At 33.0% G+C, this 17,353-nt stretch overlaps 1 protein-coding gene and 1 long non-coding RNA gene across 18 annotated transcripts in view; one reads left to right on the forward strand and one right to left on the reverse strand.

The window, feature by feature from the left end:
• The window catches only part of bt (projectin protein bent), a 101,825-nt gene that overhangs the window by 80,024 nt on the left and 4,448 nt on the right, over nt 1-17,353 (reverse strand). For 9 of the 14 annotated variants that reach the window (XM_043213361.2, XM_043213355.2, XM_043213357.2 and 6 more), the window contains exons 2-9: nt 13,984-14,347; nt 12,710-12,731; nt 9,065-9,227; nt 8,632-8,773; nt 4,786-4,945; nt 4,406-4,606; nt 4,036-4,337; nt 324-547 (exon numbers count right to left, since the gene is read on the reverse strand). In XM_043213361.2, the coding sequence (XP_043069296.1) occupies nt 324-547; nt 4,036-4,337; nt 4,406-4,606; nt 4,786-4,945; nt 8,632-8,773; nt 9,065-9,227; nt 12,710-12,731; nt 13,984-14,296 (1,527 nt within the window). In that variant the 5' untranslated portion in view covers nt 14,297-14,347. The remainder of the gene's footprint in view (nt 1-323; nt 548-4,035; nt 4,338-4,405; nt 4,607-4,785; nt 4,946-8,631; nt 8,774-9,064; nt 9,228-12,709; nt 12,732-13,983; nt 14,348-17,353) is intronic. The other 5 variants (XM_043213359.2, XM_043213364.2, XM_043213356.2 and 2 more) reach the window with 2 other exon arrangements.
• LOC122322063 (uncharacterized) overlaps nt 1-17,353 on the forward strand; it is a 35,295-nt gene that overhangs the window by 5,002 nt on the left and 12,940 nt on the right. For all 4 annotated transcript variants that reach the window (XR_011443530.1, XR_011443529.1, XR_011443528.1 and 1 more), the window contains exon 2: nt 12,805-12,868. This is a non-coding gene — a long non-coding RNA (uncharacterized lncRNA). The remainder of the gene's footprint in view (nt 1-12,804; nt 12,869-17,353) is intronic.

Genomic DNA, 17,353 nt, shown 5'->3' on the forward strand with positions numbered 1-17,353 from the left:
TAAAAGTTAACTTCGGGGGGAGCCGATGATGATATACCCTTGCATAATAAACCCTGTTTTAGGTTATTGGAACACACCGACAATCTTGCTAGTGTTTTGCCTGAAGCCAGTAATAAAATATTACTTTTATGAGAAAAGTTCGATCCACAAGAGTGTTTAATTTTCTGTTAATACCCCAATTTGTTTTTTCTAGGCTAAACTCTCGGAACTATGTGAAAGAGCGAGAATTTTTTAGTGGTTGGTAGCTACATTTGCCACCAAATAACTAATTTTTTCTGACACATACATACATAATAATATTAAGTTCAAGATTTATTTGTTACCTTAATTTCCAGGGTTATTTCGTACGTATCTTCCGCAACAACGGCTATGTTTATTTTAATCTTCTGGTTTTTTTCAACAACATCTTGACCCCTATACCAGGTAACTGTAGGCTCCGGTTTCGCTTTGCATTTGCATTTCATAGTGATCAGTGTACCAGACTCATTCGGGATAATTCGTGGTTTTTCTATGAAAGATGGTGCAAACCCGTTTGCATCGCTCGCACCTAAGAATAATATTATTTATATTAACATTAAATTCAATTTTTATTTCTACATAAATTAAAAAAACACTGGTATATTTTATTTTTAGAAGAAATAAGAAAGCAATCCCACAACGATAAGATATGATGATCTCTTTACAATAATATAGAGAATATTGAATAGACGCGTTTTACTTTGATACTCTTAATGAAATACGAATGACCGTTTCGTCCAATGTAAACCTTTTAACGTTTTAAAAAGTCACTTGACGAGGTAAATTACCGGCAAATTATAAAATTGTTGACTGCGCAGCCACAGGTTTTGCATGGTGAAAAACCATTGAAGCAATTCAGATGGACAATAAAATACAAATTCTATAACTCCTCTAAAAATTGGTGAGAATTAGGTGAGAATTAGACGTTGGAATAGTTTGGCATTAAAAATTTTTGCAAAAACTTGCTTGATGGCGCTACAACGAGATTTCCGTTTCTGAGCTGGATTAGATATGAATAAATTTTGACACAAAAAAGTTCCAAATCAGATAATTGTATCTTTTATAGTATTTTATCTTTTATACCTTTACGCGTAAATTACTTTTGACTTTAACACGAGTAAATGGATTATTTCAGATATAAGCGATAAATAAAGCTCTTTGTTTTTTGCTGCTTACGCAAACACCTACATGTTATTATAGGTAATTTGAAAAAAAATTTACACCATTTAAATATTTGGTCCTAAGGAAAGTGTTATAGATATTAAAAACCCCTTTCTAACGAAATATGCCATGTTTAAATAGCTTCATTGATTTTAAAGCTATTGGTTTTTGTATTTTGAAAGTTTTTTCTTATTTTTTAACTAAAGCTTAAAGAATTCTAAAATAATTTTAAAAATCGAATTTCTTGATTAACTTTTTATCGTCAAAAGTAGTGTGGGAATGTTTGTGATGTAAATAAACAATTTTATCAGGGAGCCCTAATGTTCCCACTAGCCATAATTAAGTGAATCAAAACTTTTTCCCCCTTACCATAATTTTTCTTAAATCCCACTGATAGACTTTTGGCACATGATTTGGTAAAAAAAAACAACTAATTAAAGCAATACCCTTCGATTGATATAATTCATTTAGAAAGAGGCACATATAAAATTTTAAATTCTTCGGCTATAAGGCATACGGTTCGCCACTCCATTAAGAATCACTGATGTTTTCATAAAAATGTACGCTCGGTTCCCGTTTCCCACCTCCAGCTCATTCGACCGAGAGATGCCGCGTAACGGAATAGATTTGAGATAGTTAATCGGCTAAAATAAAAATGACTTACATATGTGTCACTTAGCACTAGCATAATTTTAAAACGAAACAGGAAATCATGAGAGAAAAGCCGACTTCGGGTCGCAGTTGATATACCCTTGCAGTTAAGAAAATCGCGATTATCGTATACAATTGGCTGATCCTTATATGAATTTCCAGAATCCAGTGCAGGAGACATCTCTGATCCTATAAAGTATATATATTCTTGATCACCTCCTGAGTTGATATGAGCATGTCCGTCTGTCTGTCTGGCAGTCGGTCTGTCGGTTTCTACGAAAACTTGTCTCTCAGTTTTAAAGCTATCGATTTGAAACTGCTCACACCTTTCTTTTCGGGATGGAAACGACTATATCTTATAGTTAGGATATAGTCAGGATCAAGCAGCCATATAACTGATTGATCGAAAATTCCATTACTTTGGTGTTTTAGAGTTAGAGAGTTTTCCTATGGATTCTATTTTGATTACAAAATACAATATGTCATAGGATCGGCCGATTATATCCTATAGCTGTCATATAAATGATCCATCGCAAAAGAGCTAACTCTCGTGGAGGTTGGTAATTTGTACAGATTTTATTTTATTTTGTTATTGGTCCGACTTATCAAACAAAAGCTTGGGACTTTTTTTAATGTGAAATTCTACAAATTCGGTTTTACAATAAAATTCTCATAAGGATCGGGCAAGTATATCGGATATTTGCGGTACATATCCGGTTTTTCGAGTAAGGCTATATCAACTCCCAATTCAAATTTTTTATTCAAGTTTTACAAAGAAATGTGTTTTTCAGATCTTATTCCAGTCGTAAAATTACAAAAATCTTCCTCTTTGGAGTAAAAAAAAAATTGTCATATTGTTTTATAATGAGTTGTTTATGCGAGCGTGACTTGTCGATGGAAATTATGCCTTCTATAAAGCTGTACGAAAAAATATAGCATGTAAAATGATCTCATTGTATGTGTTTTCGATTTGTTTATTTTAAATTGGTTAGAACTGAAAAAAATGTTTGTGTCTTATTTAATTATAAGTTCCAATACCAAATTTAACTAATTTTAGCATTTTATATTTGCATTCTTATACCCAACATCGACGATACATCGATAAAACATATGTAAAACATTGATAGATTTTGAAAAAAATCAAAAAACATGTTGGCATACATCGATTAAGCAATATTGAGCACCTCTGCTCTAAACTTTCCGCGGTCATATTTACATACAGAAAGGCGGACACGGCTTTGTTGTGGAAATCATTATTATAACGTTCCTGTTTATTATTATTATTCGACAATAAATCGAAGAAACATCTGTAAAACATCAAACATTTCCCTAAAAAAAGTGGAGTTTAAACGTTAAACTTTAAAGGTCTATAGCTCCTCTAGTGGAGTGGTTGTGGAAAAAATTTAACAAAAACTTTATCTGCGCGGACGAGTCCAGACTCCAAATCGGATAATTCTTTCTTTTATTTAAGATCAACGCGTTCGAAAATTTAATAAATTTAGGAATCGGCATATAAATGTGTATATCTTCTATGAAATCTTTTCTTTCTCTTCGTCCAATTGAGCTAAAATTTGTTTTTTAACTGTAAAAATAGGTTGGCATCAACATTTTTTTTTTTAAATTTTCCTGTACTGCAGAAGTTTGCGATTTGTGAAGGCGAAATGGGCTTACTCTCTTTGAGTCTCTGAAATCGACGCGTTCATACAGACAAAAGGACTTGGCTTTATTGACTCGGTTGTTGATGCTGATCAAGAATATAATATATTTTATGTTGTCGGAGATTGTACATCTCTATGTTACATGCATTCACCCGAATATAATATACCTTTGTACCCTACGAAAACCGGGTATAAAACTTAGTAATAGCTATGTAAATTTGACTTGGTCATTTCGATGAACAAGAAATGACCTAGTAGAAATGTTATTTTATATATTTAAATTAATAAATTAGTTAGTTTTTAAATTAGTTTAAATTTTTCTAGAATTTGTCTAGAAAAAGAATTCTATAATTCTATTCCTAATCAGTATCACCCCTGAGTCTATAAAAGCATGTCTGTCTTTCCGTCAGTCTGTCTAAAAATGAACTAGTCTCTCAGTTTTAAACTGCCTCTCTTCTTTTCTTTGCATTAAATATATATGTAAGTAAAAAAATATATAAAATATTTAAAATGCTTCACAAAATATAAAATAATAGAAAAAGAGTACCTTGAAAATTAAGCGCAATGTTTGCATTACTCTCTCCATACCCATTAATTGCGTTACAACGGTAGTTACCGCCATCATCCTTTGTGGGATTTTTTATTTCCAATGTAAGAATGTAACTATCTTTGTTTATCGCCTTGCGGGTCATTTTAGTTCTTTGGTTATTTATAATTTCCGTATCTGAACAATACCAAGCAATGTCTGGTATTGGGTGTGCCTCCAATATGCATTCCATGATCAGTATGTCTTCTTCTTGACGGATCGTTGGTTTTTTGGGAAATCGTGGCGATTTGCCATCAGGAATTCTGTATTAAGTTAGGGGTATAACTTTCGATATGTTTAAAAATCTTTATTTTCGTGTAATTGATCTTACTTTTTCGATCCGCTTTCGAAATTTAGATTTATTGTTGCGACTCCAGTGCCATGCCTATTTTTCGCTAGCGCGCGATATTCACCCTGGTCGGCAGAAACTACACTACTAATCTCTAAACATGCCATGTAATAGAGTTTCTGATCCATGGTCAATGACATTTTGTAGCGTTTTCCTTCGCTTAGAATAGTCTCGCCATGGGACCTTTATGCATATTAAGAAAAAAATTGTATATAAATATTTACAGTAAGCTTTTCAAAGATGTGTTCCGCCTATAGCGGCTATCATGCTTCGTATTCAACTGTTTTTTCTACGTTTATTAATTTCATACATATATACATATTATGTATGGGTTTAATTATTTTTTTAGATTATTTTCGTACCATGTGATTGTCGGCATGGGATCTCCGACGCATCTGCATTCAAACGTTACATTGCCACCATCTTCGCTTTGTCTAATTACAGGACGTTCAGTAAAAGTTGGTTTAATACCATCAGCACTTTCTGGTATTGGAGCCTCGTCGCCTACGAAGTTCAAGTATCCTTGTTACATAATATACATACATATGTCCAGACAATTACTTAGGTTTAATATTCAACAAAAATAGCAATAAAATATATTTTTATATGAATAAAATATACAAACAAATGTATATAAGGGCGGGTCAATAATCTTGCAGAGTGTATTATAATTTTGGTCAAAAGTGTGCCACGCAGTGAGGGAAGCATCTCAGACCCTATAAAGTATTCATGATCAGGATCACCTCCTGAGTTGATATAAGCATGTCTCTCTGCCTGTTTCTACGAAAACTAGTCTGAGTTTCAAAGCTATTGACTTGAAACTTTGCTCACACTCTTTTTTTTATTGCATGAAGTATATATGTAAGTCAGAACTATACTACTATATTATATATATTCGACTATATATACTAAAGCTGTCGTATAACTGATTGTTGTATAACTTTGTTGTTTTTATGCCCGGTACTCGTAGAGTACAAGGGTATATTGTAGTCGTGTGAACGTAACAAAGAGAAGGAATCATCTCCGACCCAATAAAGTATATATGTTTATTCCTAATAAAAATCAGCAGCCGAGTCTATGTAGCAATGTCCGTCTATCTGTCAGTCCGTATGAACGGGTGGATCTCAAAGACTATAAGAGATAGAGTTATAGGATTTGACATGTAGACTTCTATAATACCCACGCAGTTCAAGTTTGTTATAAAATTTTGGCACGCAACTTTGACAAACTTTTGATGCCAAACCATTTCTATAATATATATTGGTACTACATGTGGAATGGCATAAATGAGAAGAACGGATAGAAAGGATAGATAGGATATAGATAGGATAGGAGATAGAAAGGATAGATACTGACGAACGATGATCGTAAGATCAACGAACGATGAGCGGAAGAAATTTTAGCGTACATATTTGTTTTATGAAAAGGGTTGTCTATATGCTGTATAGTTAGTACATTTACTAACATGTTTTCATCATCTGTACATCTCTTTACAAGATAACCATCGCTATTATATTTATATTGATACATATATGTACATAGTTAAAGATACAAAAAGAGTCCCAGTCTAATCTAATTACATATGTAGCTCTTAGTTCTAACGTTTTACTTATAGTTTGATTTAGTCAATGTGAAAATAAAAATTCTGAATTCATTAGAATTAAAATGAATTCAAAATATTAATAAAATAAAAAACAATAATTTTACTGTTGGAATGTAAAGTGCAATAAATTAACATCAAATTTTAAAAATGTGAGATGCAACATAATTTTTTTGTTTTCTGATTAAACTTTTGATGATGTGTTCGAATGATATTGTGATCAAATACAAACCATTTTTTTATAAAACCAAAACTTAAAAGTAAAATATTGCTCTTTATTAAAATTACTTTTCGTTTAAGGGAACCCCTCCCTATTCTCGGTTTCAAAAAATCGACTTTTTTTAATTTAATTTGAACTTATAACTATTCAAGAATTTTTCTTTAAAATTTCAAGTGTAAATTTCAAAAACTCTTGAAGATGTAGCCGATTTATGGTGGAAGCGTCAGGCGACGGCGAGAGCCGTCTCAACACTTTAAGCTCGTTTTTCTCAAAACAGTGTTTTTTCAACTGGCGCATGAGGTTACTCAAAACCTATTAATCCAATCCGTTCCAAATTTAAATACATTATTCTATACATATATAGTTCTTGTATGAACTAGGATAAATCAAATCGGTGAAGATCTTCCTTACTTTTCAACTTGATTTGTGGCTGAAAAAAAAACAATTCAAAAAAAAAAATTTAAAGTGTCCGCCATTTTGTTAATTTGTGTGCGAAATTAATAATCCTAGTTCATACCAGAGTCAAACATGTACTCTTTCTAATCCCGTTGGAATTTTTGGTTTCGGATGTTCCAGTGAGCGGATCACATGCGCCGTCGAAAAAAAAGGACTTTTGTTTGATCACAAAAAACAAAAAAAAAAACAAAAAAAAAAACAAAAAACCAAAAATTTAAATTTTTTTTTTTTTTTCTATACAAATATTTATTGCCATCAGTAAAATTACAGAGCCGCTGTCGTTGTCCGTTGACATGTTGATTGCTTGAAAGTTTATCGAAAAAAAATCTCGCGCATGTTGGCTCAGGTGAGTTTTTTTTTATAGGGTCTGTCAAAAATAACTCATTCAAAAGGCAACAAATTTTGTCCTAAACTTGGGGATAGCCGAGAGGTATTGTTTTCTCCTGGGAAATAAAAATTATTCGATATTTATATGACATCATTGATGATGAAATACTATAAGAGAAATTTATTTATATTGATAACTTTTATGATGTACTCCCTAAAATTCCCTTTTTATGAAAAAGAAAAAAATTTTATAAAAATTTTATCATAAATTGGATTCCTTTTTTTATCCAATTTATGAAAAAAAAACAAGAAACTTTTGACTATTGACTTCATAGGGAATTTAATGTTTCGGGCCCTTATAAACTTCGTCTTTCAGTAAGAATAAAATTAAGTCCCAAAAATGATTATACTATTCTTTAAACTAAATTTTAAGTACTGACGCAATTTGTTATTCAGTTTCCGATACATTCTAAACAGTAGCAGAAACAATTTAAACTTTAAATTTTTAGGACTTAACTATAAGTTTTAAAGCGAAAAAAAAAACACAAAAGGAAAGACGAACACGACTAATTAAAGTAAAAAATGAAATTGACATATATCCAAAAGACTTTTATTTTTTAAACGGTCAATAAAAAATCTGATAAAATAAAAAAAAAAATAAAAAAAAAAAATGGAAAGCTAGCTTCGGGCGGAGCCGAAGTTATCAACTTGCAGTTAGGGTATTTTAGGATCGCAAACATCGGATATAGTTGCCCGATGCTTATGAGAATATCATAAAAAAACCAATTAATTACAATACAATTAAAACAAAGTCCCAAACTTCTATCTTCAAAAATACCAAAGTTGGTATATCTACCAAATACCAATTCCGATCGTTCAGTTATATGGCAGCTATAAAATAACGGCCGACCGTTATGAAATTTGGTTGGTCGGATTTAATGACCAAAAATATAATCTGTACTAAGTTCCAGCTATCTATCTTCAAAAACACGAAAGTTGGGTCATTTCCGGGCGATCCCGGCTGTTCCGACTTATATACATACATACTGCGTGCGAAGGAAAGAAGGAAGTGTGCAAAGTTTCAAGTCGATACCTTTAAAACTGAGAGACTAGTTTAATTCGAAACAGACAGACGGACATGCTCATATCAACTTAGGAGGTGATCCTGATATAGAATCAGAATATACTTTATAGGGTCGGAGATGTCTCCTTCACTGCGTTCGGACAAAATTTTACTACCCTCTGCAAGGGTATAGTATTGGTTTTTTTCTGAGGGAGCAAGACTTTTTTTTAACAAGTAGAAACGGTTAAAAGTTGGTACGGTGCGACATTTTCGATATGCTTTTCTATAAATAGGAGGCTATTTTTTTTTTAAAGCCATGTTCACTTTGGAACGAACCTTGTATAAGATACTTATCGGATAGAAGATGTTTCGCAAATATCGGGCATAGTTGGCCCATCCTTATGAGACAAACAGAAAGTCAGAGAGAATCCGAATAAAAACGGTAAACTCTTATTTGCATGCTATGCTTACGTTGCTTTCATCACATTAAATATAAAGTTATTTAAGTAATATATTCAACAAATAACTTCAGAAGAACTTACTGTCAAAATTAAGACTTATAGTTGCATTACTTTCGCCCAATTCGTTTTTTGCATTCACTTTGTATTTGCCAGCATCCTCAACTGTGACATTCAGTATCTCAAGTGTTGCAAAGTAGGAATGACCGTCTTTATTAGTAGTTAGCTGAAAAAGTTTTAAAAATAAATTTTAAAACGTATGATTTCACGACACAGACCGATAGCAAATAATCTCCGCGCATATTTTCACCCTGAAGGGTTATGGATCAGTTGATGGGTGGAGAAAAAAAAATTCTAAATTATCGGCCTGTGTAAATTATAGGTTTTATCAAACTTATAATAAAAAAAAAAAATTAATTAAAAAAAATATTTAATGAATTTCGTTTAATTCTTCTGTATTATATGTAACATAATTGTTAAACTTTATGGCATATATAATACTTTTAGCCTCTCTCACTTTGTGTCGTGATGATTCCTTTACATCTGTGCCGTTGTGAAACCACTTTATGCTTGGAATAGGATCAGCGTTTACCCTGCACTCAAATAGCAGTCGCTTTCCATCTTCTTCCTGTCGTATGGCTGGTTTTTTCGCGAATGTCGGCGCGAAGCCGTCGATTTGTCTGCAACGGAAATGAGATTTCAATCAATATTTAAAATGCTTTATAATGCACTTTTAAATCAGCTTTTAAATTGCATGGCCACAAAAATTATATATTTCAAAGATACGAAAATATTTTACTTCGGTTATAATAATATTTAGTTTTTAAAGTGCTTTAGTTATTTTGTGTTATACTAAGTATTAAGTCGAATTTAGTAACAGTTTTTTTAAAAAAAATATAACATTAATATGCCTAGGATCTAAAACTTACCCTTCGTTTTCATGAAGTGAAAACATACCCTCTTACCCGTACGTAAATAGTTTTATAGAAATGAAAGTAAATAAAAAGCAATGCAAAGCCGTTACCATATAGTTAATGCTTATTTGAGCTGCGATTTAAAATACACATTATTTAATAGTTATAAGTTGTTTTTTATAAAAATGATTCAATAAAATAAAATACTAAAGGAAAATTAACATCGGATGAAGCCGAAGTAATAACGTAACAAACGTATAACATTGAACTTTGTTCGCCAAAATCTCCCAAATTTCCAAAATTTATGTACTAACAAGAAAGGAAAGCTAACTTCGGGCGGAGCCGAAGTTTATATACCCTTGCAGTTAAAACCGGATATATATCGCAAACATCGGATATAGTTGGCCGATCCTTATGGAAATGGGAAAATATAATCCAATTTATTACAATACAAAATCTAAAAAAAGTCCCAAACTTCTATCTTCAAAAATACGAAAGTTGATATTTCTACCAAATACCATTTCCGATCGTTCAGTTATATGGCAGCTATGGGATATAGTCGGCCGATCCTAATGAAATTTGGTAGGTTGGGTCAACTGACCAAAAATAGAATCTGTATTAAATTTCAGCTTTCTATCTTCAAAAACACGAAAGTTGGGTCATTTCCGATCGTTCAGTTATATGGCAGCTATAGGATATAGTCGGCCGATCCTTATGAAATTTGGCATGTCGTAATTTTTTGCCAAAAATAGCTCTTGTGTCAAATTTGAACTCTTTTACTCTAAAAACACCAAAGTTATACCATTTCCGATCAATCAGTTATATGACAGCTATAGGATATAGTCGGCCGATCCCGGTCGTTCCGACTTATATACTGCGTGCAAAAGAAAGAAGGGTGTGTGCAAAGTTTCAAGTCGATAGCTTTAAAACTGAGAGACTAGTTCGCGTAGAAACAGACAGACAGACAGACGGACAGACGGACAGACGGACAGACGGACATGCTCATATCAACTCAGGAGGTGATCCTGATCAAGAATATATATACTTTATAGGGTCGGAGATGTCTCCTTCACTGCGTTGCACACTTTTGGACAAAATTATAATACCCTCTGCAAGGGTATAACAAGAAGGGAAAGCTATCTTCGGGAGGAGCGGAAGTTAATATACTCTTGCAGCTAAAACAGGATATATATCGCAAACATCGGATATAGTTGGCCGAGAATATCATAATATAACCAGTTAATTACAATACAAAATCTAAAATAAATCGTCCCAAGCTTCTATCTTCAAAAATACGGAAAATGGTATTTTTACCAAATACCATTTCCGATCCTTATGTTGTATGTCACATTATTTTGCCAAAAACAGCATTCGTACGAAATCTGAACTCCAACTCTAAAAAAAACAAAGTAATAGGATTTACGATCAATCAGTTAAATGGCATCTAAAGGATATAGTAGCCCGATCCCAGCCGATCTGACGTATATACTACGTACAAAGGAAAGAAGGGTGTGGTGAGCGTTTTTCTCTGACCAGAGCTGAAGTAGAGCTATAGAAGTTCGCTAAAAAATGATGCGAACTGCTCCGTGTTTTCTTGGAGCATATAGCAAAGGATGGTGCTCCCCGTAGCCGTACAAGTAGTAAAAGTTTGGCAGCAACTTTTGGTTAATCGGCCTAATTAAAATAAAAAATAACCAGTTAAAGTTTATTTAATCACCGAATTCCAATTAAAACAAAAAAGGACCGCTATAGTCGAGTTTCCCGACTACATTATACCCGGTACTCAACACTTCCACTAACTAACCTTTAAAATTTAAACTTTAACGGAATGGATTTTAAGCAAGAAAATGTTGTTGCATAATTTTGCGCTTGGGCAAATAAAACAACAGCAGCCCTACTACTACAACCTACCGCCATACCACCGATTTAGTAGTGAAGAAGACTAAAAAGTCAATAACAAATCTTGAAATTATCCGATTTTTCTGATTTTTGATTTGTAGGTGTAGTTTAGCCATTTTGGCATCAAAACATTTTCCTAAAACATAAATGAACTGGCACTACAACCAGATTTCTGTTTTTTTTTGGGAGACTGGGCGTGGAAAAATGTTGACACCAACTTCATCTGCGCTGATCCCAAGTTCCAAATCTGATAGTTCTATCTCTTATAGTCTTCGAGATGATTTTCTCTCTATGTTACATACATTTACACCACTACACAAATCTACAAGTGCCGGGTATGAAAATAAACTGAAAGAAATTTTTTTCTTGACAAAATTGATTTTTTGAATTTGACTCTTACAATTTAATTTATTTTACGTTTGGAGATAGCTTTTGAGATGATTTTGATATATCGCTTATTTCTGGAAAAATCCGCTAACACATGATTTAGTCATATAAGTGGATCATGATTTAGTCAGCTGTGAAGCTTGGCGTGTGCAAAAACTCCAAATTTTGCTTATATATCAAGTTTTCTTGCTGAGTGACTGTGTCAAGGCTGTCAAGGGGAGGCAAATTTTAATCTCCCACATATACATATACGTCCGACTATACCCTTTAGCTGCCATATAACTAAGAGATCGAAATTGTCTGTTTTTAAGAATAGAAGCTTGAAACTTTACTTAAATTTTTTTTATAAGAAATAAATTTTATAAGTTATTAAATTATAAAAAAAAAAAGTTGTAAAATAAAATTTCCATAGGAACATAACTACAAAAGTATATAACTTTCTTGTTTAAAATATAATTACTAAATCAATTCAAAAATACATTTATAAGCCTTGCCTTGAAAGCCTGCTATAATTTATTTTGTCGGCTCTGATTTTGAATAAGGTTTTCTCAGACAACGCCATGGATTTATATTTCTACGCATTAATATAAAAATTATAAATTATGATGAATTCGCAGCTCCTTGACGCTTCACAACCATAGGTTTAAGAATAAGGACTAAATTACTTTTTATTTCACCTTAATTAAATCACAAAGTTAGCTTTTTTTTATGGGGCGGCAACTGTGCTAGCTTGGAAACAATGAAAATGAAAAAGACAGTGCTTATTCATATTTTTATATTAGCTAAAAGATTTTTGTACTTTGTATTATTGTTATTGAAAATGTTGAAAGTATCGTTATTGTATTATTCTTGTAAAAGAACATGCCAAAGCTAAACCGTAAGCAAATTTGTAGGTAAATGGCGAAATTTAGTTGAAAGCAGCGAATCATAAAAATAAACCATTTATTGCATTGAATGCTTACTTTTCTTTAGGTTCGTCAGCAGCTAATAAACATATTCAGGAAAATTATATCAAATTATTAAAATATCAATTATTTATAACTTTTCTTTATCAAAGATTATCCAATACATACATGGATGATACATGGATGACTTGCGGTTTCCACTGAGCACAAAATAAGGTAATGAACATTTTTGTATTTTTTGTATGATATTTAGTTATGTCAAAATTATATATTCCCATAAAGTCGAAAATCCAAAAATTGTGACGACAGTTCATATTGGAACAATTAAAATTATAATTTATTGTCTTTTTTGTTTAACTACTGAATCAATCGAACATAATCTTTTTTAAGACGTATGCACTTGGACCACCGATCCTCTAGTTTCCCAATACCTTCCATAAAATAAGATTTGTCCAGGTCCTCAAAATAGGCGTTTGTTTCACAGATTACCTGATAATTTGACTGAAATTTCTTACCCCCAAGACATTTTTTTAAATTTGGAAATAAATAATAGTCATAGGGTGCTAAATCTGGAAAATAGGGTGGATGGGGTAGAATTTCGTAGTGCAACGCTCTTTTGAGCGGGAGCATTGTCCTAGTGAAAAAAAAGGCTTAAAAGGAGAAAATCGCGTTCAAAGTTATCCAGATTCCTTTCAGGCACTCTGTCTTGAACATACAAATTAATGTATAGCTCCAAAAGTATAAATACGTATATATACAAAATTTGAATATTTTGAATATGTGTATACATTAAACTCCCAAAAGAAAATGTTGAAAGTTTTTTCAAAACAAAAAGTGACAGTCATTCCCAAAAATTTTACACTAAAAAAAAAATACTCATAAAAAATTATAATTTTAAATAATGATTATAATAATTATTTTTAGGATAAAAACGGTTTAACAACTTTCAAGACCTTTTTTTTCGGCACCCATGTTGTCATTCTGTGACCCCTCTTTAGATGCTTTAGATGGTCGCAGATGTTTAAATACTGTTTTAAATACATTTCTGACAAATTTTAACACCCTCTGCGAGGTTATTAATATTTTCGCTATCCATGAAAATTGTTCAGGGATACGGTTCAAACCTCCGACAATGTGTTGTAAACTTGGGCAACACATAAGAAACATTGTACTTTACAAACACAAATACATAACTCTACAAATAGAATCATATGCGCAAGTCTTCGTGCCTCAGAAGCAAAGCAACCCGTTTTTAATGTATGTATTGTTTAATCTTTGGTAAAATATATTAAACTTTTATTATAAAAATCAAAAATTAACAGCCAACTTACGCGTAAAATTTAAATTTATTGATGCAGAAACTTCGCCCGATTTATTCTTGGCCTTTACTTTATAAAGTCCCGCATCGGTTTCAATTACATCGTCCAGTTCTAATACTACCATGTAGTTATTGTTTCCAACAGGTAGAATTTTAAACTTGGTTCGCTCATCTTCAGTAAGCTTATTATCACTCCGGAACCATTCAATATCTGGCTTCGGAGATGATAGTATCTGACACTCAAATATCAACCGATTTCCATCATCCTCTTGATGTAGTTGTGGCTTTTTGATAAAGCTGGGAGCAAAATCTTCAGCCACCCCCATGCTGAGGGCGTTCGTTTAAGCTTCGTATTACTCTGGTATGGCTCAAAAACACTAAAATAAAAACACAAATAAAATTAATACCAAAAAGAAAAGCTAACTTCGAACGAAGCCGAAATTGTTTTGCACTTTCAGTTTAGTGGTGGGTTACATATTATATATAAGGAAAACTAAATGCAGAGACGAAAATAAATGAATGAGTAAGTGTGGCGGTAACATGAGTGTGTTTCTCACTAGCTTAACATTCTAGTGGGAGAATAAAAATATAATAATGAGGGAAAGGAAAAATAAACGTCTATATGTTTATAAATACAATAAATGAATTTCTGAATGAGTTCAATTATTTGCATTTATTTAAAAAACGTTGAAAAAAAAAATTAAAACCTTTTTTTGTTGTTTAAATTTATGAAAATTATGAAAAAGTGTTAAACAAAATTTTTTATTGATGAAATTCCCTAAATAACTTATATTTTAAGTTATTTTAAGTTTTATACGCATATAAATATTTTTTCCTTTGAAGGTACCGTTCAAGTCAAGGCGAAATAACTTTATTTGCTTCTACCTCAAAATCCTCACGTTAAAACCCTCCAAATTAATGATACATCTTGGTCAGCTCTACTATTGGATCTGTGGTCGGTAGGGCCCTATTTTTGGGACATACACTGTCCGACAGCCGATTGGCTAAAAAAATTGTAGTTTCTACGGAAACAGAGATACATATACCCTAGAGCTGCCATACAACATATCATATTGATTGCAAATGCTTTAGCTTTGGGGTTTTAAGAGTTAGAAAGTTGAGATTTTCTACATACATATTCTATTTTGACCAAATGATCCGATCTACCCATCATAAGGAACGGCCGACAATATCCTATAGGTGGCATATAACTGAACGATCGGAAATGGTTTTTGGTAGAAATACCAACTTTGGTATTTTTGAAGATAGAAGCTTGAGACTTTTTTTAGATTTTGTATTGTAATAAATTGGATTATATATTCATATTCTCATAAGGATCGGCCTACTATATCCGATGTTTGCGATATATATCCGGTTTTAGCTGCAAGGGGATATCAACTTCGGCTCCGCCCGAAGTTAGCTTTGCTTTCTTGTTATCATATTATTCTTGTCAACTCTCTAACTCTAAAAACACCAAAGTTATACCATTTCCGATCAATCAGTTATATGGCAGCTATAGGATATAGTCGGCCGATCCCGGCCGTTCCGACTTATATACTGCGTGCAAAGGAAAGAAGGGTGTGTGCAAAGTTTCAAGTCGATAGCTTTAAAACTGAGAGACTAGTTTGCGTAGAAACAGACAGACGGACAGACGGACAGACGGACATGCTCATATCAACTCAGGAGGTGATCCTGATCAAGAATATATATACTTTATAGGGTCGGAGATGTCTCGTTCACTGCGTTGCACACTTTTGGACAAAATTATAATACCCTCTGCAAGGGTATAAAAATAAAAATGTAAAAGTGTTATGTATTATTTATTTGATTTCAAATATTTTTCTCATTTTGCATTAAAGTCCAGGTTTTAATAAAAATAAAATTTAAACAAGAAAGGAAAGCTAACTTCGGGCGGAGCCGAAGTTGATATACCCTTGCAGTTAAAACCGGAATATAGAATAGAATCTGTACCAAAATCCAGCTTTCTATCTTCAAAAACACGAAAGTTGGGTCATTTCCGATCGTTCAGTTATATGGCAGCTATAAGATATAGTCGGCCGATCCTTATGAAATTTGGCATGTCGTAATGTTTTGCCAAAAATAGCACTCATGTCAAATTTGAACTCTCTAACTCTAAAAACACCAAAGTTATACCATTTCCGATCAATCAGTTATATGGCAGCTATAGGATATAGTCGGCCGATCCCGGTCGTTCCGACTTATATACTGCGTGCAAAGGAAAGAAGGGTGTGTGCAAAGTTTCAAGACGATAGCTTTAAAACTGAGAGACTAGTTCACGTAGAAACAGACAGACAGACAGACGGACATGCTCATATCAACTCAGGAGGTGATCCTGATCAAGAATATATATACTTTATAGGGTCGGAGATGTGTCCTTCACTGCGTTGCACACTTTTGGACAAAATTATAATACCCTCTGCAAGGGTATAAAAACAAAAATAGAAAAAAAACAAGAAAGGAAAGCTAACTTCGGGCGGAGCCGAAGTTTATATACCCTTGCAGTTAAAACCGGATATATATCGCAAACATCGGATATAGTTGACCGATCCTTATGAATACATCATAATAAAACCAATTAACTAAAATGAAAAATCCAAAAAAGGTCCCAAACTCCTATCTTCAAAAATAAGAAAGTTGATGTTTCTACCAAGTACCATTTCCGATCGTTCAGTTATATGGCAGCTATAGGATATAATCGGCCGATCCTAATGAAATTTGGTAGGTTGGATCAACTGGCCAGAAATATAATCTGTATTAAGTTCCAGCTTTCTATCTTCAAAAACACGAAAGTTGGGTCATTTCCGATCGTTCAGTTATATGGCAGCTATAGGATATAGTCGGCCGATCCTTATGAAATTTGGCATGTCGTATTATTTTGAAAAACTCTCATGTCAATTTGAACTCTCTATCTCTAAACTCTCTCAATTTGAACTCTCTATCTCTAAAAACACCAAAGTTATACCATTTCCGATCAATCAGTTATATGGCAGCTATAGGATATAGTCGGCCGATCCCGGCCGTTCCGACTTATATACTGCGTGCAAAGGAAAGAAGGGTGTGTGCAAAGTTTCAAGACGATAGCTTTAAAACTGAGAGACTAGTTCGCGTAGAAACGGACAGACAGACGGACAGACGGACCGACGGACCGACGGACAGACGGACATGCTCATATCAACTCAGGAGGTGATCCTAATCAAGAAAATATATACTTTATAGGGTCGGAGATGTCTCCTTCACTGCGTTGCACACTTTTGGACAAAATTATAATACCCTCTGCAAGGGTATAACAAGAAAGAAAAGCTAACTTCGGGCGGAGCCGAAGTTGATATACCCTTGCAGTTAAAACCGGATATATATCGCAA

Source organism: Drosophila bipectinata, chromosome 4 (assembly GCF_030179905.1).
Source record: "Drosophila bipectinata strain 14024-0381.07 chromosome 4, DbipHiC1v2, whole genome shotgun sequence".
Lineage (NCBI taxonomy): Eukaryota > Metazoa > Arthropoda > Insecta > Diptera > Drosophilidae > Drosophila > Drosophila bipectinata.